The sequence below is a fragment of the Apteryx rowi genome, unplaced genomic scaffold (assembly GCF_003343035.1).
Source record: "Apteryx rowi isolate R43461 unplaced genomic scaffold, aptRow1 scaffold_83, whole genome shotgun sequence".
Classification (NCBI taxonomy): Eukaryota; Metazoa; Chordata; class Aves; order Apterygiformes; family Apterygidae; genus Apteryx; species Apteryx rowi.
Window position 1 is genome coordinate 1,793,016 of NW_020451127.1, and position 20,554 is coordinate 1,813,569.

Genomic DNA, 20,554 nt, shown 5'->3' on the forward strand with positions numbered 1-20,554 from the left:
GGGGTGTCTGACCTAGGCTTGGGGGAGAAGTGGAGGTAGAGGTGTGAGATAGGGTTGGGGGAGATTTGGAGACTGGGAGGGGTCTGGCCTACATTCAGGAGAAGACTGGATATTAGCAGTGTCTGGAGTAGGCTTGGGAGAGATGGAGATGGTGGGGGGAGGGTCTGGCCTAGGTTTGGGGAAGGGGTGAAAACAGGGAGAGTCTTGGCTAGGCTTCAGGGGAGGGGTGGAGACTGGGAGGGGCCTGGCCTAGGCTTGAGAGAGGGCTGGAGACTGGGAGGTGTCTGGGTAGGGATGTGGGAGGGGATGTTTGACCTAATTCTGGGGAAGGGCTGAAGATTGAGAGGTGGGCGGTCGGCCTAGGGGAAGGAATGGGGAGTGGGGGAGCTACGGGGAAGGGGGCTGGAGTATCCGATTTAGGAGTAGGAGAGAGGAAAGGGTGGCGTGGAGATGGAGAATGGGGGTCTGGCCTAGGATAAGGGATGGGGGGGGTTGCCCTAGAGCTGGGAGAGGGGAAGAAATGGGGGCCAGGGGTGGGGTGGGACACCGTGGGAGGAGAGGGGAACAAAATTTGGGGAGTGTAGAYGTGTCTGAGTTTTGGGTTGGAGCAGTTAGATTATATCATAAGGTTGATGAGGTTTAACTTGGATGCTGTGGGAGCTGGTGTGGGTTAAGGAGTGGGATTTGAGACAGTCCTGTTTAAAAAGAACAAACAAACCCCAAAACTTAGTTGTTGACGTCCTGCTGCTTTGCGTTGCTCTGTCTGGGGTACTTTTAATCCATGCTTGGGAGGGGCAGGTGAGAGAAATCCCTCACTCTGGAGCCATTCCCTGAAACTGGGAGACTGTATGCCAATAGGTTAAAGATTTYCTTGTTTTGTTTTGTTTTTTGGTGTAGATCTGTTGGTCTTTTGATATTGGGGGAACTGAATCTCTCCGCGTGCCATAAAGAAATACTGTGAATCCTTTCTTGCTCCTTGTCTTGGAGCGTCGCCTCTGAATACTTTTGTGTCTTGTAGAGTCTCTTGGAGAATCACGACGTTAGAAGCCTGGTGGGGCGTCGTGTTAGACCTTTGGCAAAAAGGAAGGGGAAGTCATTTGTCAGGCTTTGTAAACGTTTTTATTTTGGGGGTTGTTGGGCTCACGGGGGTGTTAAGCTCATTTTTTTGCCAGACGGTAGCATTTCAGAATAAACAGTCAAAGCTACTGACCCTAAGGAAACTTTAGGCATGAAGGAGAAGAAAAAATAAACACCAACACATCAGAAACGTGTGCAGAAAGCAAATGTGGGTTGTTATGCAGATACTTAACGAGGACAGATGAATCTGTGACCGAGTTCTGGAAGCTCTGAGGTAGACGCATTGCAAAGGGACCATTTTCCGCATGCGAGTTGRCGGTGCACTCCAGCAGTGTATGCAGAAGCATCTTCTCGCACCTGGGGCGCTTAGTAATACTTAGTTTCATTAAGTGATCTCAAAGCACTTTGCAAGAGAAGGTGAGTCATCTCCTTTTTATAGAAGCAGCCACGGAGTTATGTATTAGCTAAAGAATTTATATAATGTGGTGACACAGCCGGAAATATAATTCACATCTTTTTTGCTTCTAATCCTAGTTCTTGCTATGTACTGCATTCAGTCTGGGGCGCTGCTGTGTCAAAAAGACAAATTGGTTTTGCTCAAAAAAAGAGGTGATTCGCGGATTACAGCGGGATGTGGACGAGGTATCCATGTTCGGTAGCCCAGATTGGGAGAGAATGTCTATGCCAGCAGGTCTGTAGACAAACATGCAGGCAAAAATGTATTTCTTCAGCAAATTTGAATGAATTCATGATGAAATTATTTAGGTCTTCCATCCTTTTCTACCGCACACCTGGGAAAACTGTTTAAGGATTGTAGTCCTCTGAAGTTTATAAACCTATTCCTGACTGTGATTATAAGTAATTTAAGGCCCTTTTTTTTTTTTTTCCTGCCTGCCTAGTCCTTTAGATTGCATTGCTTAGTTTCCTTTACTTTTATTTCCTCCTTTCCTTTCGATATTGTCTTTTTCAGCTAGCAGTCCTCTTCCTCTCCACCTTTGACCTTTTGTTTTGCTAAGCTAACGAAGCTGTGTTCCTTTTAGCTATGCTCTCCATTTCTGGATTGTCCCGGCAGCCCTTATTTACATCCATTTGTTGAGCTCTGGTTTTTTTTCCTATGTGCAGGTACTGGAATGGTATGTGTTATTCCAGGTGAGGCTTTGTCAGTGTTTTACAAAACCATGAATACTTCATGTCTTGTCATGCAAGGCATTCCCAGCCATGTTTTAGGAGGAATAGAATGGGGACTGATATAATGCTGAACTACAAGTGATGGGGTCCAAACAATATTATTGGGGAGGGGGGTGAGGGAGAGATCCTGAATTTCAGGTAATAGTTTCTTATCCTAATACAACAGTGTAAGTGGCAGAAAGTCTGTAGTTCAGGGTTGCTGAAATATGATTGTCAAAGTTTAGAAAATAGAAGGGAAAAAATATTCCTTTGATTTTTGAAGGACAGTCCCTGAGCTATTTGGTGTTTAGCAATGAATTTACTGTTTATGTCGGGGATGAAGTTGGCGTTACTGCTAACTTTGCCTTTCTTTGCAGGGGTCAAGTATAATGAGGCGTTCTTGGTGTAGGTTCTGTGCTAGCTAGTACGAGAGAAGCAGAACCAAGGGTTCTCTCTTGTAAAAGGCAAAGCGGTGCCAGTAGACGAGTTGTGCAGATGCGATAGCAATTAAAGCATCATTATATTGGAAAATACGTGCTGGAACAATGAATTGATTTAATTATGAAATAGATCTTTGCTTGGAAATTTTGGCCTCGGGCACAGAAAGAAGCTATCAGGCCTTTGAGCTCTCAGGTGAGTCAAAAGTCATATGACCCAGGGCATGCACACCTATATACCCAGGTCGAGTGACTGCTTCCTTTAGTCTGCTGGAGTGAGAGGACTTGTTCTTGTGTCCAGGATTAAACATACCTTCTCTATTCTTTATATATATATATATATATATATATTTTTTTCTTTTTGGTAATGGACATAGTGGGATTTTTACTTTAGCTGCAATTTTTTACCCTCTCTTTCCCACTTTGAAGAGGAAGAAATACAAAAGATTCTCACTGCAGATGGACAGTTCTGTAAAGATCACGGCCTCTGAAAGGCTGCCTGAGAATGTGGTGTCTATGGATAGAGGTAAGCAAATTGCGATATGGTTTAGGAAGATGTTTGTATGGCTCAGTTGTGAGACAGCACCAGGCGTTAATATTTTTTAAGCCTTAATGGTAGAGAGGAGGCTTGAAAGAAAACGTGATCTTGATGGGGAGCTACTCGTGTCTTAGAGAGTTTGTGGAACTATGAGCATTTGAAAACAGGCTCCAGGCTGAGATTTAACAAAAGTTAAGTCACTTGTTTGTTTAAAATTTCTCCTTCCCTCCCTAGTACAGCTGTGCCTTGTTGGAGGTTGATATTGCTGTTAGTAGGGTCAGGAGTTGTTTTTCAGATGGCATTATGTTCCACTGTGCCTCTCCCAGCAGTGAGTATTGGAAAACCTGCATTTGGTTCCAGCTTTCCCTTGTGGTCTTGTGCAAGACATATAATCTTTTGGTGTCTCTGTTTCATCATTATTTATAAATCCTTGGGGCTATAGCTTGTTGTGAGCAAGGTACTGACATTTATGAGACTTTCGGAAACCGGTGCAAGTACTGAAGTTGCACGGGACAAGCAAAAAAGGGATGTTAGCTGCTTTATATGGGCTGGGATCTAGTTGTGTCACTACTGCTTTGCTGAATCTGATACACCGTTTAGATAGGAGACTGCTGATTTTTTTTTATGGGTGAGATGGGGGGCTCTTTCAGTAAAATTCTTTTGCCTTTACAATATATTTAGGATATGAGGAGCTTGAGGGTACAACAGATGATATTTGCTTTGGCTTAGTGTCTGATTGCTATCATATCATCGTTAGTAATATTTCTGAGGGAGAAGCTGAGTGTGGTGCATCAGTGTATATGCTGTTTTAAAAACATACTTGCTGAATGGCTGTCAATCTCAAACGTTTGAATATATAATATTGGTGAGGGGGAATAACAGCTCTGGTTTATGAAAATATTTTACAGAACTGAAAGGATCACAATTGACCTGAAATCTACCCAGCTTTAAGCAGTCAAACCTAATCTAAAATTGTAATTTGTAACTCCTGGTTAATAAAGCTTTAATGTTATGATTTATTTTTAACTGTTACTGGTCTTGATTTTAATACTAATCTGATTTATGTTGCTGCTTAAACTGATGTAGTTGTCGGTGATAGTGACGGAAGGTATACCATTATAAGCACATAACTGTGTATCCATGTTAGATGCTTTTTCTGCTTAAAGTGTCTTGCAAAAGCCCCTGTTCTGCTTATTGTGGTTCTGGAATCCCACTGCTAATATTTCTTCCTTTACAGTCACATTTGACTGACTGTTAAAAAGTATTTTTTTCTGTTTTTCTGTGAACAGTTTTTTCTTCTTCTATGTAACAGAAAGAAAATAACCTTTAAACAGATGTTACAATCATTGGCTACTCACAAAACCCAGACTAGGAAAAAAAATCACATCTTTTCCTTTCATCCAAACTCTCTGATCTAACCTCACTGCATTAGAGGAAATTACCTTTCTTTTTTAGATGAAGGAATTGAGGCACACGGTTTTACCTCTTTCTCCAAACTRAGCAGCAGATAATTGATAAAGCTGTTAGAAATTATATTTGCTAGAACTTGTCTTGTCATTGTTTTGTTGACTATAGCTACTCTTAAATTGGATTTCTCTGGGTTTTCCTCCCTCTCTGGTGGCCCATTGTATGGTGAGAAGTCTCTCTTTCCAGAATATGACATAGCATGAATAGTCCTTATTTCAGTATTRATGAAATTTTAAATATGTATGATTAAAATAAGTCATTGGAACTGGACCCRGTGTTAGGGAGCTCTATTTAAGTGATGCATGCGAATGTGTGAATTTCAGTGTTCATTAACGATGTAGCAGTCAGCACTAGGAGATCTTCAGAGTGTGCTTTAGGCTGTTCGCACCACTGCTGCTTGAAAAAGCACTGTTAGCTTTTTTGGCTGTGCTTTAAGATTCCTAGACGTTTCATTAAGGGGCGCAGATCATGCTGAAGTCAAAGGTGTAATTGGTGTCAGTATAAACTGTCTGTATCGATTGGACTGGGGTTTCGTGCTGGAGATCTAACTTTTCACGTGTTACGCCTTATAAGTAGCAGAACACCTTGAGATAATGTTATAGCACTAATCTGTAAATTATGCTGTGATACATCAAAGGCTTTGAGAAGATAATACGTGAGTAATTGAATTACCATTACTTAATGGCTGTTCCCAGGGAAGTTGTGGAATGTAATTGGTCTTTAATGTTCATGCTGAAAACTCTAGGATTATGAAGGAAATGTTACAGGAAACAACCTTGGGTACAAGAAGCCTCCTGGGGAGTGTGGGAAGAGATGCAGACCTAGATACGTTTCATTGAAGTTACAGTTCCAAATTTGAGATTGTTTTGATGTAAGCGAGCCAGGCCTGAGGCATGTGACATCTCCGTCTTTTCTTGCTGAGATTCCAGGTAGCARTGAGTAAGTCTTATGGGATTAATGTTGTGTCAGGTAATGACATCACAGGCTCCCAGCAAAGCGTGGGCTGTCAGAGAGGTGCAATGAAATCACTGTTGCCCTCAATGCTGTGTTTCTTCACGCTGAGCTGGACAGTGTCAGTTCTATTGTATCCTTTAAGCCTCTCCCTGTTCTTCTGCTGACTGCRGTGCTGTCGTATTTGTTCAACTGCTGTGCCTGCAGCAGCTCTTTCAGTATCCCTGTGGCATCTTTTTCATCTTGGCTTTCGTTTGGGCCCAGCAGATTTTTCCCAGTAGCAGAGCTAAATTATTTTCACTTCTTCCCAAACTATTTCTCAACACCTTTGATAGTGACTGAGCAACATCAAATATTTCACGGAAGAAAAACTACCKATTTGGAGTTTTGACTGCATTGTTCTGCCTGCCAAACTTCTTGCGTTCGGTGGGCCTGCTTTCCACACCTGTCAGTTCAATTACGTTTCTTTTTTTTTAGAGATGGACCCATGTCACACAGTCTTTTTGTAACACTATGTTGTGTTACCTGTTCTTCTTACTGTTCTGTTTTGGAAAGRAGTTGCTCTATGAGCAGCAGAACTAACGAGTTCCTGGAGATTTGTCCCAAACACTGCATGTCTGCATCTCAGTAACCGAGTTTTCTYCTCAGGCAGTTACCTCCAGTCTCTCCTGTTTCCTTTCCATGTCAAGATGTACACGTTGTACAGACAAAACACACCTTTCCTGAAGATGCCCAGTGGCCTCAGCCTGTCTATGCATGCACGTACTCATACGTGCTTTGAGGCAAGGACTTCTTAATCTCAGCCTGAATGAGCTTAGGGAAAGAAGGAAAAGCTTCTGTGAAACATGAGCTATACTTGCTTCCCTTGTCTTGGAAATCCTGTACGTGGTTGAGCAGCTGGCTATGATTCAAACAGCCTGTTGCATCAAAACGTCCCTCTGACACTTGCCTGGTCGGAGGGATTGTCTGYAGAGAGGTACTGCTCCGTGGTTGTGGGTCGAAGGCAGGAAGGGATCTTTCTAAGGTAGTCGTAAGGGCTAATAATATCTCCCCAAGGCAATATCAACTATATATCAACAAGAAATCCTGCTGTTCTTCAGTGCTGGGGTTTCCACCACTTCCCTATCCAACTTGTTTGAAGGCCTAGTCCTAATAATAAGGGTGAAGTGTCTCTAATGTCTAAGCCTATTGTTTTCTCCTTGCAATTTAAGCTCCTGACTTCCTGGCCCATTCCCAGCAGTGTGGAGAATTGATTAATGTCCTTTTTCTTCTGGTCCCTAACACATTTGAAGAACATAAACCATTGGTGATAAACAATCAGTGCTGTGTAATTTGTTTTTCACTCTAAAGCTAGTTGGTTTCTTGATGCTTAAAGAATGAGGAGTGTTTAAAATCCTGCTTCTCTCGTTGAACATCCCTTGTTCATTACCATCCTTGATGGTGATCATATGTCATAGGTGTTATTTAAAGGAAGCATCTTGAGGCTTTGGGGAAGAAAAATAGTGTCAGTGCTAGTGTTATGGCCCTGTATGTCTAAGTACAAAAGTTTGTAGGGAGAGGTAATACCCGTAAGACCAAATGACGTAATTGGAGGAAAGGGGTGGGAGAATATGTGAGCTTTGTGGGTGGTATCTTTTTTTCAAAGAGGCTGTAAAAAGATTCTGTTGCACCGTAAAACCAATATGGTCATTGAAACCAGAAGTTTTAGTATCCACTTGAGTTTTGTAAGTTAGGGGTTTTTGCAAGTTTTTCCTGAGACCAAGAGTGAGGGCCTGAGATAGCTGTGGTTTCTGAAGAATACTACTCCATTTATAAACTGGGTATTTCTTTTTTTCCAATAATTGTGAGTTCTGGTCAGTGGGGGATTTTGGTTTCACTCACACTGTTGAATACGTTGGCTAGACATTCTGGGGTGTATTTGTAGCATATCTGAGTGTTGATATCTCAGCCTGGAAGGGGAAGGAGTGGTTATGTGTTGTGATTCTTGTGGAGATGTACTGAAGAGCTTGTGTTTTGGCGCTTTCTGTGTTTTCTTCAGGACCTGTTGGTCTGTGGGAAGTTTACATCTGATGACGAGTATGATAAGGTTGGAGAGAGAATTTTGAAGGGTGGGGAGAGAAGATGGGAAATGGAAAACCTGTTAACGTCAGTAAAAAGTGGTATGTGAAAGACTCAAGAAAATTAGTAAAACTTTGTTATGATCCTGTTTTTGGTAGTTTTCCCTCCACCTAAATATATAAACATATGCGTATGAACATTTAGTTTCATCTAATTATAAAGTGCCTCCCCTGTCCAAAACACTCGGAGCACAGCAGATATTAAATGTCCAGTGTTAATCCAACAGTAATTTGTAAATGTGTGTTTTTAAATCATGTGCTGAAACATGAGACGATTGCAAGGGGAGGCAGTGCTGTTATGGAGAGGGCAATATTACTAGCAGTCCTATTTTGAAAGGGTAAGTCTTTCTGAAGTAAATATTCACGTGGCTAGGGATGGTTCCCAAATTTCGTAATCCACCTGCAGCTATTTCCATACCTGTCTTGTATGCACATTCTCTACAATGAGAATACAGGAAGCCAGCTGTGGACTGGATTAATGTGTGTTTATAACTTCAGCTTTTATATGTTGATAAGGATCACTTCTTGCGTATTTTTTCTATCTCTTATTCTAGTTTCTCCCTCTGGCTTTGAGAGCGTTGTTCTTGCAGAAGAGGATCTGAACGGCGAGCTGATGAACGAAGAGATACGTATCCATAGCTGGCCTTGTTCTTATTACTTGGACACCAGCAAACAATGGGTCTCTGGCAGACTCTCACTGACTCCTGTTGCTATCAAATTTACAGCTGACAAAACTGGTGAACTTTTGGTCAACTTCCATCTTTCTAGTATCAGTGAGATCAAGAAAGAATCTTCAAATTTAATCTTTAGCTCCCTCACCATCTTAGAGAAGAACACCAAGCACTGGTTCAGTTCTCTCCAACCGAACAGAAATGTGGTGTTCAACATCCTTGAGCATTTCTGGAGGGAGCAGTTACTGTCAAACCAAGGCGCAGGAGCAGAAGCTGGGGCTCTGCAGTCAACTAAAGGAAAGGAACTGACCGGCTTATTGGCAGGTTCGCAGAGACGGCTGGAGGACACGGCAAAAGTGCTACATTACCAGGGCGAGCAGTTTGATAACATCATGAAAGGACTGAACAAAATCGAAGGTGATATGGATGTAGCAGACAGGTACTGTAGCATCCTCTGAGCTAAGCAGTCGCTGTGGGATTGTACTGCATATGTCTAGAACTTGATGGTCAGATCTACAAAGTTCTTTAGACCTAAACTCTGTTGACTTTCAATGAAAGCTCAAGCACATTATGGTCTTCTGTAGATCTAGTTCTTGTTATAAGATTTTGTTTCTCTGTTTCTGTTCTCCGTTCTGTTTTTTTTTCTCCTTCAGGAAATTATGCTTGTCTTTATGCCTGTCCTCTGTCCTTCAAATAACTTTAGAAGCCCTTTGTGGATTTCAGCCACAATTGGCAGAGTGGTAGAGATCTCCAAAATATTAAATACCTGTAAGTTTTGAGAAAATAGGCAGCTAGTTAGAGGAAAAAGCATTTCTTTCCTCTATAGTTACCTCCACTGAAAGACAGGCTATGGAGTTCTGGTTCTTATTAGATGTCCTAGAATATACACACAGGAGAAATACTGGACGCTGGGATTGGTTAATTTTGCCAGTAATGGAACAGCCGGCTTTACACCGCAGTTCTGCTGTTTTGGTTCTGATATGGATATGGAGCACATTTGTGATGTTGCATGTCTTTAGTTGCTGCAGAACTCGGTGTGAACAGTAAAGGGTTTGTGTCTCAGTCAGAACACTTTGACTTTGCTATTTAGTGATTAACATTTGAAGTGAATATTTCTATGCTATTTTGTGTGCTGCAAGTTGGATTCAACAGCAGTCCAAAATAGACAGTAAGGTTAAGAGTAGTATTGTAATGTTTGAAGATACGTAGCTCTGAGCTTCTTTGTGGAACCTCAGACAGCTGCATAAAGAAACACAATAAAGTTCAAAGTAGTTTCTTTTGGAAGAAATATCTGTTTTTAGATGGGTATCACGTCTAAAGAAAGTGTTGATTTCACAGTGATTCTGGCAATATTCTCTATGCCCTTTAATGAAAAGCCAAGATAACTGAAAGCTTCAGCAATAGCTTTTAAAGCTCTGTAGCAATAAACAATGAATAGGAAAATAAATACCTGCTCATTGTTTTTGGAAGAGAGTTTTGGTTTGGGTTAAGATGCATTGGGAGGTATTATTTGTCTTCTTGAATCAGAAGAGTTAGATGCTATGATTTAAAGATGGAAAAATAAAGGAAGACATTGACCAAATGTTTGCTGAGATTCTGTTTTATCTACAGTATCTTAGAGTTTAGCCAGCTTGCTCACAGACTAAAACAGAGTCCAGAAGCCATAAGCCAAATGGCGTTTGATTTGCGCTGTGCTTTTTGGGGAGCTCTAACACTTATTTTCTAGTATAGTTTGTGTCTGTGTGTGTGTTTCCCCGTAAAGCTGTATCTTTTCGAATTTCTTCTCTTAAACCAATGACATCTTTCTTTGCTTCCCTAAATAATGTAGAAAATAGGGGGGATCCTGATCCTTTTTAGGAATCTTGGTGAGAAACGACTACATGAATAATATCATGCAGGACCATTTTGCATGTGTAGCAGATCACGTGCAGAAGGAAATTTTAGTTATATTTGTATTAGTTCAAGGTTGTGCGAGCAACACCAGTTTTTTGATAGTGTCCTTTTTAAAAAGCATCAGGGTGGCCCCTTTATCAACCTTTTGTATTTAAAACTTGGATTAACTTTATCTTGCCTGTATGTGTGGGCTGTTTTGGATTATTAATTCTGTTAAATGTGCTGTGCACCAGATTCTGCACTTGCATACGCCTGGGTACATGCAGCTGGCTTCAGTGGAACTGCGTGCAGATAAGCAGAGCTGAGTCCATCGTGCTAGCAGATGTTCAGAAACCAAAAATAAGCATAAATCCAGATTCACTGGTTCCTTTTTAATATACTCATATTAGTGGGCAAGGTACTTTGTTTGCAAATTTTCATTTTAAAGAGTGATGGTATAGTTTGTTAATATTACTAGCGCTGACTTCTCTGCGGAAGCCAAGAGAAGCTGGCCAGACCCTTTGTTAGGTCTGCTTAAGAGAAAAATCTTCCTGTAAATCCGACGTCGCATGACCAGAATGTCAGTCCCTTGGGAAAGAGGGGAGAGGATGGGCAAAGGGACAAAGCGATAAAAAGTAAGCAAATGCACATGCTTTTCCCATAGGAAATGCGATGCAGCAAACCTGTTTTGCATGAGGAATTTGATAACTCTTCATAAGTTGTCATTGCCATAAAGTACCTTGTTGTAACTCCATCGTACACTAAGAGGAGGACGGAAAACATGCTTTGTGCTCTGTAGAAATGAGATCAGGTCAGATTTGTCTATTTAGTTACAGTAGGTACAGTAGAGTATGGCTTTTAATTTGAAAGATGGTGTGTGCTAACAGGGCCTTGTTTTGTTTTCTTTGGTTTTTTCTTTTTTCCAGTTGTTCTCTGTGTTGAACTTCAGTTGAACCTAAATCTGTGATACTGTGTCATTTCAAATTCTGTTATTGTAGAGCTTTGTTAACTTTTTTTTTTTTTGAGGCACGTCACAGTGTTTTCAGAGGGCAGCTGAGAGCTCCAGACCCATTACTCATCTCGCATGCTATCTACATAAATATCTGATGTTCATACTGTAGTTGGGAGTAGACTCTTGGAACAATTCATTCTGCCTCCCTCTGTTATTCATGAATTCAGTGGTTTACTGAATATGACTTTTTTTACAATACGACTTTTTCTGCTTTTCCTAGCAGATTAATTTCTTTAAGCAGGTCTATTTTGAAGCTGGTGCAGAACTTTGATAGCTAGTAGCCAAAGTGTGCTCAGTTAGAGCTTCCTTTTTCAGATTAGACTGCGTTTGCGGCCAAATTAAACAGGATTTTAAAATTGCAAAGTCTTCTGTAGAACTGCTCTGATTCTCTCATGGAAAATAAATTATTACAAAAAGTATCTTGGGAATAGCACTGCTATGGTGCATGTTTTATTGGGCAGTACCTTTCTAGAGGAAACTTAAAAGCAAATTAAATCCAGCTTACTCCCCAAAATACCAAGAAAGCAGTAATGCTTTGTATTTCAGTCTGATAAGGCTTTTATCTCTGAAATTTATGTCACTAATAGTCTTTTGGAGCATTACGAAATGACAGCGTTTCATTAAACATATCTTTGTGTGTTATCTGGCTTTATTTGGAGTGTCCTCTGCAACTCGCACGTCAGTGGAACATGCCTAGTCACTAGATAGCCTTTAAGGTACCTATGGTGAGGAAGAGACAGTTCTCCTTTGGGTTGACCTTCTTTGGAGCTGTTCTTCTGGTTTGGTCTAAACAGAACCTCTTCCCTCCCACCAGTTAACTGAGAAAGAACCCATTTGTGCCTCCAGGGACGGCATTCCTGTTCTGCCCAGTGATTGACGGACAGGCTGAGAAATCTTGGTTTAAAGCATTCTGATCAGGCTGGTGGCCTGCAAGCCCATTTGGTTTGTAGGACGCTTCCAGCCAGCTTGCTGCTGTTTTCCAGAGGTGCCTGGGTAGGGTTGTTTGAGCAGCAGATGTGTCCCAGAGAGCTGATTGCCTCTTCCTACACCTGTCTGCAGCTGGAGATGGGCACCAGAAGCTGCTGTGGGTGAGAGGGGAGGTGGCTGCTTGGCCAGTGTTAGTTCTGGCTATAAGGTGGTAATACGGTCTTCCTTGGGGAAGTTGCTTCATTCCTCCATAAAGTGAATCCAGTTATCTTTAAGTTAAGGCGCTGGTTTGCCAACAACGAGGCCTGTCTCCGTAGAGAGCTATGCCAATATTGAAGGTGAGGTAGAATGCAGTGGGCGATCTCTGTTGGGCATTTCAGCCTGAGCTTTGCACCCGCGTTGTTATAAGTAGCAACGGGAATTTGGGAGCGGGGGCAAAGCAAAGGGTGGCAACAACCTGTGGGGCTGAGGCAGAGAGGAATAGAAAAAAGCGGAAGGGCTGAGTGCCAAGCGTGGAAACATTGAGCTAAAAGGCAGTGTTAGCTCAACAGATGGGTGTACATTGGCCTGAATAAATCTAGTTGGAAGCTGGATTTCTCACATGAGAACAATGAGGTTCTGGGTCCGCTTTCCAATGTAACAGCAGATGCAGGAAAGCTTTTTTTTTTTCTTTTTTCTTTTTTTTCCTTCAAATGGATGGATCCTGGTAAGTTGTGAATGCGACTGAGATGTGAAATAACAGAGTGCTGGATTCAATAATAAGAAATCTTTGCATCTGCGGTAATTTGCTTTGAATTGGTGGGGTAGCTTGATCCTCCAGTTGGCTTTCATTCTTCTAACACTCTCTTTTCTCCTCTAGGTTGTTGACTGAACTCGAATCTCCTTCTTGGTGGCCGTTTAGCAGCAAGCTCTGGAAAGCGCCATTGGAAGCCAAGCCAAAGGAAACTGCCACAGTTTCCGATTCAAAGAACCAGGAAGGAATCATAATTAGAATTCCAGTTATTATCACCCACAGAACAGACTCAAATGTCAAGCCAGGAAAACTCACGCTCCTTGCTTCTGGCCTGGAAATCAGTGACTGCAATTCTCAGGTCATTCACCGGTTTGAATCAAAAGATGTAGATGATATCAGAGTTCATACGCCATATGAAATCAGCGTTCGCCAGAGATTTATTGGTAAGCCCGACACCTCTTACCGGCTGTTGTCGGCGAAGATGCCAGAAGCAATCCCGATCCTGGAGATGCAGTTTAGCAAGAAGATACAGTTTTTAGAAGATGCCCTGGGATTTGTTGGTGCCAGGAAGTCTCCTCAGGTAGATTTGGGCACCTCCATTTGGCAAGCAGGTATGTGACAGACAGTGATCCATCAAGTAAGCAATAACACTAGCTCCAAAAGCTTCCAAGTGTTTTTCCAACTCAGAATATTGAATGATGGTTACCGGACAAGGCCTTTCCTCCCTGTCCTAGCAGTGAGACTATGTTGATGCTAAAATGCAAGGAATAACTGCTAGTTGACTTTAGGCCCTCTTGGCAAGAGGAAGGGTGTGATGGTAGAGGTGACAGAAGTGTGTGGTCCTGTTTGAATATGGTTGGATTTATTTTCTCAGGGATACTTTAGCAAAATCTATGAGTGTAGATGCTGAATCTGAGGTGTCTCTAGGGGCCTGACTGTTGGAACGTGCCAGGCCCTCTTTAATGTTGTGCTCTCAGCTGCTGTTTTCACTAACTCTGCACCAGTTCGTGAGAAGGATTAGCTTAATCTGAGTTTCTTTCAGCTGCTGGTTTGCATTTCAACTCCGATGTCCTTCTTTTTTTTTCCAGTGTAACCAATTCAGTATTATGCCCCTCTGTGGAAAGGGTAAATCCACTCTCCTCTTCTGACTGCGTGCTTCAAAGTCCTGTGTTATTGCTATTTTACTTTTGGCAGGTTGTAGCTGGAAGCATCTCTTTGTTAAACCTGTTTTCCTGTTAATTGCAGAAAGTTTAAAACAAACTTCCAGTTCAACAAGTTTTTAAATTGTATGTGGGATAAATATAATGCTAATTTTCCTTTCCAAAAGATGGAATTTAGTTGTTTGAGAAGTTCGTGTTTTTTTGGATTAAAGAACAAACTCAGTTTGGTTTTCTGAGATTTTAGATCTCCGATTAGATGAATGCATAGTTCAGTCATTTTAAGAAAACACGAAAGGAATAGAAACTTTTCACAACAATAATAAAATTCCTCACTACTATTGCTTTTTCTAAGGTCCTGTACAAGTTTTTTTTGTAATCCAAGCCTGGATTCACTTGGAGAGCTGGTGAATCTTTGTCTTTAAGAATTTAATTCTATAAAAACATGACTGGATCTTCTCTTTTTCTTAATGGTCAGTGACAGAAGAACAAATCCGTGAATGAGTTTATTGCCAGTGTATTAAAAATGAGGAGAAAAATGATATCGTAAAACAATAGATGAATCTATTTCTGTGCACCAAGCTAAAACTGGACTTCAGCAGGGAGGATAATGTTCTCCTGTTGACGAGTCATCAAGGGCCGTAGCTTGGAAAAGCTTGTTAATTTTTAAGGAAATAAGTCTTGGGCATCTGGCACTAAAATGTCAGCACAACAACTTAGAGGAAAAACAACCTGTTGGTTTCTTAAGCACTGAGTTATTCCAGCAAATTGGTGTTCAGTTCCTGATGGTCTTCAGGCTGGTTACATAAAGTAATTGGTTATACAGCCCTACTGTGCTTAATTTCCCACTGCTCTGCTCTGTTTGCATCTGAGTCAGTGAGTCAAGGATATTGCTCTCCTACCGCCACCTGCATTTGGACTGTTTAATTTGGAAATGTCAGTGAAGAGAACTGGAGGTTATGGAAATCATGACTTCTCCAACTCCACCAAAACCCTTGTTTGTTCCTTCCCCGGAGTCTGTCGCTCACCGGCTTCGGTCGCAAGATGGCAGTCGTGGACTGTATTTTAACCTGTGGGGTTTTTCCATGGCTGCTCACGTGGTGGAAATAGTGATTTTTTTTTTATTTTATTTTTTTCTAAAAGAAGGGAAAAAAGTCCGTCTGTACACAGAGACAGGCATGCATAACACACACAAAATTTGTGTGTGTATTTTCTGATAGTGAATGTTGGTTCAGAGACTTATAGGAGAAAAGTCCTCGCAGTGGAGGTACGTTTGTCGTGGTGAACTGGCTCATAGCGTTCGCTGCTCTTCGTTGTGCACTTCTGAGCAAGGAGCGTTTTAACTGCCGTAGCGTCGCCTGGATCCTGCCTGTTTTTACAAGTACTGTTTTAAAGTTGGGCATATTGCACGTTTGCGTAAATGAATGCAACCAAACTGCCCTTCCTAAGAGCTTTGGCTTGATTTCATGTAGAAAAAAGCAGGTCTGAAGTGTTTTGTACACACTAGATTATCCGAAACTATTTTAAACTGCTTTGCACTTCCTTTCTGACTGTATTCTTTTGGACTAAATCGGATGGGACTTTTCATTGCATGCTAAGGACAGAGCGCAGCAAGGTCTGTTTTGTAACAGAAGTTCTCCTGTGCTGGGTCAAACCAGGGCTTTTCCCGACCAACACGTTCACTAATGGTTGAGTAAGGTGCAAGAAATCCCACAGGGTGTTTGCGGTATAACAATCCGAAAGCAGTGCTGTCTTAATCCTGCAGCTGGGAACCGGCATTCGTAGCTTTTTATCCCTTTCAAAGCTCCTGACTGTTTACTGCCGACCACTGTAACCAAGCGTTCTCGTTATTTTGAGTTTCCAGTACTTTGCTCGGAAACTGGGTAGTTTCTCGTCCTCACGCGGTGCCAGTGCAACAGTCCAACTCGGTGTAACAAAACTAAACAGAATTTGCTCTTCGATCGGTTCTAAATATTTCTGCTTTTGTATTCAGTTGTCCCTCCTTTTTATTAGAAAACTGAAGAGAAATGCCTGATCCCTTCTTTTGGTGTGCCTTTGCTGTCTCCCCCTCCTGTTTTCGTCTTCAGTAAGATGAATGGAGGGAAATGGATAGATTTCTTGTTTTTTAATGAAATAATTAGCAGACGGGGACATTCAGCTGATAAAAACACAACAAATCTTGTCTGGCCGTTTGCTGCAATAGGAAAGTCTGCCATTCTTTCCCCCAATTTGTCCTTTATGGGAGATCATGACAGTAATTTGCCATAAGCGGTGTTGTTTTTTTTGTGCTTGGTTCTTAGCCCCTCCGAATACAAGAAGCATTTGAGCAGGGTAACAGTAGTACGGTGACTGATTTGCCTGTCTTAAATCTTGAGTCCAGTAACTCTCGGACTGATAACCAAATAATTCCGGGGATTATGATTTTTGCAGTAATTACTTGAGAGGGATTTAGGGTTTGGTACTTCTGTTTTAGCTTTTGTCTCCCTTTCCGTGGCGCAGTAACGCTATCCAAAGCAGCCGAGCGTATGTCGTCAGCCGGCCAGCCAGCTGGGCACCAGCTCTTCAAACTCGCGGTGAGCTCTCGCCTCCGACTTGCTTTCTGTCCCGGCGTCTCCAACAGCTGCTGTCCCTGTTTTGTGCGAGGTCGGGCAGTACGCTCGCAGGTGGCAGCGAGAGAGCATTAGCTTCCTTCCTTCTCGGTGCCTTTTTAAGTGGGAGAACGCTTCGGAGATGGTTGGAGCGCCTCTAGAAGCCGAGATGTTCGTCTCGGGTGTTTAGCACCCATCGGCATCAGATGTAACGGCCTTTCCTTGCCGCAATATCCCTGCCACCCTACTGGGTAGTATCAGATAGTGCAACAAGAGCCGGTGCTTTAAATAAAGGACAGGTGGCATGTTACACCAGGAATTGCATCCCCGCTGCTTCGCTGGGGGTGGCTGCTAGCGTCAGGATTGCCCTTCTGTTGCAGGGGTTTGCTGACTTGGCTCTTGGACTCTGTCCCTGATCCACCACCTTTGAATTCTTTAATTGAAAAGATTAAAGCGAGAAGAAGCAGCAGATGAAGATTCCTCATTTATCTAACTTGGACTGCATCGCTGCTGCTTTTTCCTCTGCTCAGATGAATGCCCAGAGCACAAAATAAACCTGTTCTCCAGGTGCTGCCTTTAATACTGAGTCATCTCTCGGCAGCCTGGTATCCTCCAGTTTGTCTTGTACAAAATACAACTGGAAGCCTTTCAAGCAGAGTACAGGTTGGACAAGGCCAAGGCAAGGTTGGGCCTAGCTTCTCTGAGTGTGCTTGTCCCCTCCGAAACTGCTGCTGTGCAAAGCTCAGATCACCGTTTGCTATTACCACGAGTCTTCTCTGTTAGGACAGGAGATGGCAGTCTTTGACCATGGGAATTTCTCTTGCAGCCACAGGACTCCTGGGAGGCGTGATGCAGCCCGGCTCTCCGGTGGGAGGCAGAGAAGGGATGGACAACGAGCAGGTTCAGCTGCAGAGCCAAGAAAAGATCTCCGAGTCGGAAACAAAAGAGCTGAAACAGGTAGAGTTGAGATAACCCTGTCTGTGGTTGTATGTACTGGTCGTTTCACTCCCTCTTCCTTAGTAACACTCATATTCTTCATTCATCAGAAACAGTCTGCTGTCCTTAACAAAATATTCCCTAAGTGTAGATGGACATATTTTAAAAACCAGTCAAGCCTGTGATTAAAATACATTGATAACCTCCTGCTTGTTTTTAACTATTTTGGACAAACTGGGAATTATCAGCAGGCCAAATATATTAAACAAAAGGGTTATAACCCAAGGAAGACCCTCAGGGTTAAGCTGTTTCCTCTGAAGATTAAAAAGTTGAACGATTAGACTGATCACTTCAAGCTTTCCTGTGTTTTCTCTGTCCTATCTTACTCCTCTTACTAAGGAGTAGCAGTTCATTTTCAGGCATATCCACAAACCTGAGCAAAGTGTTTTGTAAACACACAAAGAGAACCTGTAGTTGGGAATTAAGTGTGAAATCTAGCACATGAATAGATAGAGAAGGGGAAGTGGTTGGAGACTATGCTAGGAAAAAGTTATTTATTTAAAGTAATCCAGTCTGTTATTGTTTCCCCTAAACAGGTCTTTAAGGAATTTCTCTTGTAGCTGATGTTTAGAGTCTTTTTAGTGGAAAAAAAAACCCTTCTCTATTCATAATATGTGGTTGATTCGAAACGGTGAGCTAACTGGAAAAGCAAAGAAATGCGGTTTTTACTTGTTTTGCAATTAAAATAGATTTACTGGTGATGATTGCAGCCACATCAGAAAATGTGGTTACAGATTGAAGATTACTCTTGAAGTATGTTCCTATCTTTTTTTCTAACATCTGATTTTCTCTTTAATATTCTATCTCTAGCTTAGCGATAGCATCAGGAGAAGTCTTTGCTAACCCTATTGCCTCTCAGTCTAGACTGCAGTTTTGCAGCCCCCTTCTTTTATTTTATAGTTGGGAATTAGAATACAGCGACTTCTTGTAGCTGAGTGCATTGGAGAGTCACAAGCTCATAGCAGTGACTTAAGAGTGACTAAAAATGAAAACTTGCAATAAAAATATATTTATTAAAAGTAACCCCAAGGCAGTTGGGTAAGTGAGGGTTTAACCTGTGCAGAAATCCAAACTTCTGAAGTTCTCTCTGCTGGATAGTGGACCAAAAATAGTGTTAAATGCTAGTGTATTTAAAAACAAACTAATGAAAAACAAACAGCAAAAACCTCACTATGAGGATTCACTAGAGCCAAAGAAACAATTTTAGCATTTATTCATACTATGCCAAGGCAAAGATTTTTTTTAAATCAGTTAATGATCTGGGGTGAACTTCAGGGTTGGGGGGAGGATCTGAATGCCAAACTGACGGGCCATGAAGAAGCCTGATTTTTTTTTTTTCCAGTAATTGCTGAGCATCTGTCTACTGAAAATCAAGCTTCTGTAATCATACTTACAGTCATTAATAATTTTGAGGTACACGCACTAATTCCTATAAATCTCCTATTTGTCTCCCTTACTAGAGATCGATGCCTAAATGTGTCTTTTCAGACTGAAACTTGCTTTCGTAACCAAAGTACAATCAAGACCTTTTGAGTGAAATATCTTGTTTGGGCCCTTTCAAAAACAGAATGAACTATTTGCCATTTAACCACTCTTCTCTCTTCTCATCTTTTAAAGGCTTTATCCCCATGATCTGTCATTTTGTCAAAAATATGCAGTTACTGAGGCAGTGTTGACCTTTTGGAGGATTTTAAGGGAAAGCATTTCTCAATCGTATTTGTACAAATATCACCAGTCTATTATTCATGGGTGCATACACTTTGTACAGCTGTTATGTATTCAGAAAGGCTAATTGTTCCTCTCTTAAATGTCAGCTTTTCAGTGCTATAATTCTGATTTGCATCCAGACCCAGAAGAGCTAAACACTGTATGAAGGGTTGTTGGTCACGAAGGTTTATTGAAGATGCATACGTACTTTGCAACACCTTGGGGCAGGTGCCTATCAGGGAAAGCATATTTGAAAAGTGTGTAGGTTGGATGTTTTCTTATGGGGTCCATAGGCAGCGTCATGGCAAACACCAAGCCTTTCAGCTGGTAAACGCTTAGGGTCTTGCAGAACACTCTCCCTTGGCTTTAGAAGCAGCAAGGTGAAGAGCTTGAAACTACATCTGAGTAAGCCTTTTAATGGACATCTAAGGTATGTCAAGGTTTTATTTGAGTTTGTAACTGGGAAGCAGGTTAAGCCCATAAATAGAATGCAGGGCAGGGAAGCAAGAACCTTGTGTCTTGTTTTCAGCTGTGTGACCTTAAGAAGCAAGTCATGATCTAGGATGTAGGGTTCTCCTTGCTGAGGTGTAGTCTGCTGCTTTGTTCCTTTGTAGATGTTTCAAACACGTCTAACAAATGAGCAATATATGCAGTGGTCTTAGCCTGTACCAAGGGCTTGTCTTTGTTGCAGCTGCTCTCAGAGATGCTCTACACCACTGCAGTTCTTCTCCTGCTTTGAGAATGAGCAGGAAATGATGGCTGATCGCATTTGCAAAGCATATAGAAATCAGGGGTGAAAACTGTTTTAAGTATAAAGTGTTAACGTGTGCTGAAGACAATGACAACTGTAACATTGCACTTCTGTGAATGAGCTGAAGGTATTTGGGGTCCTTGTGTTGATAACTACAGCACTTTTCTGAGCCATTTTCTCTCTTGAAGATTGTTTATAATCGTTTATTCCTTGATTAATGCAAGCTTGTGTTTTAAAAAAACAAAGCAAGCATCGCAAACCCAGAAGAGATCTGTTCTAACCCTCTCATTACTCATGAAGTGGAGAAGACCAGTAGAACTTTTTAAATTGGAGAGGTAAGAGGAATTTGTGATAAACAGATAACCTTCCTTCCCATTGCTTAGCTT

General features: G+C 41.7%; 1 protein-coding gene across 16 annotated transcripts in view; it reads left to right on the plus strand.

Annotated features, from left to right (window-relative positions):
• SNAP47 (synaptosome associated protein 47) overlaps positions 1 to 20,554 on the plus strand; it is a 30,094-nt gene that overhangs the window by 863 nt on the left and 8,677 nt on the right. For 4 of the 16 annotated variants that reach the window (XM_026089681.1, XM_026089684.1, XM_026089691.1 and 1 more), the window contains exons 1-5: positions 2,815 to 2,877; positions 3,111 to 3,207; positions 8,309 to 8,864; positions 13,096 to 13,580; positions 17,541 to 17,671. In XM_026089681.1, coding sequence (XP_025945466.1) covers positions 3,141 to 3,207; positions 8,309 to 8,864; positions 13,096 to 13,580; positions 17,541 to 17,671 — 1,239 coding nt within the window. In that variant the 5' untranslated portion in view covers positions 2,815 to 2,877; positions 3,111 to 3,140. The other 12 variants (XM_026089682.1, XM_026089687.1, XM_026089694.1 and 9 more) reach the window with 11 other exon arrangements.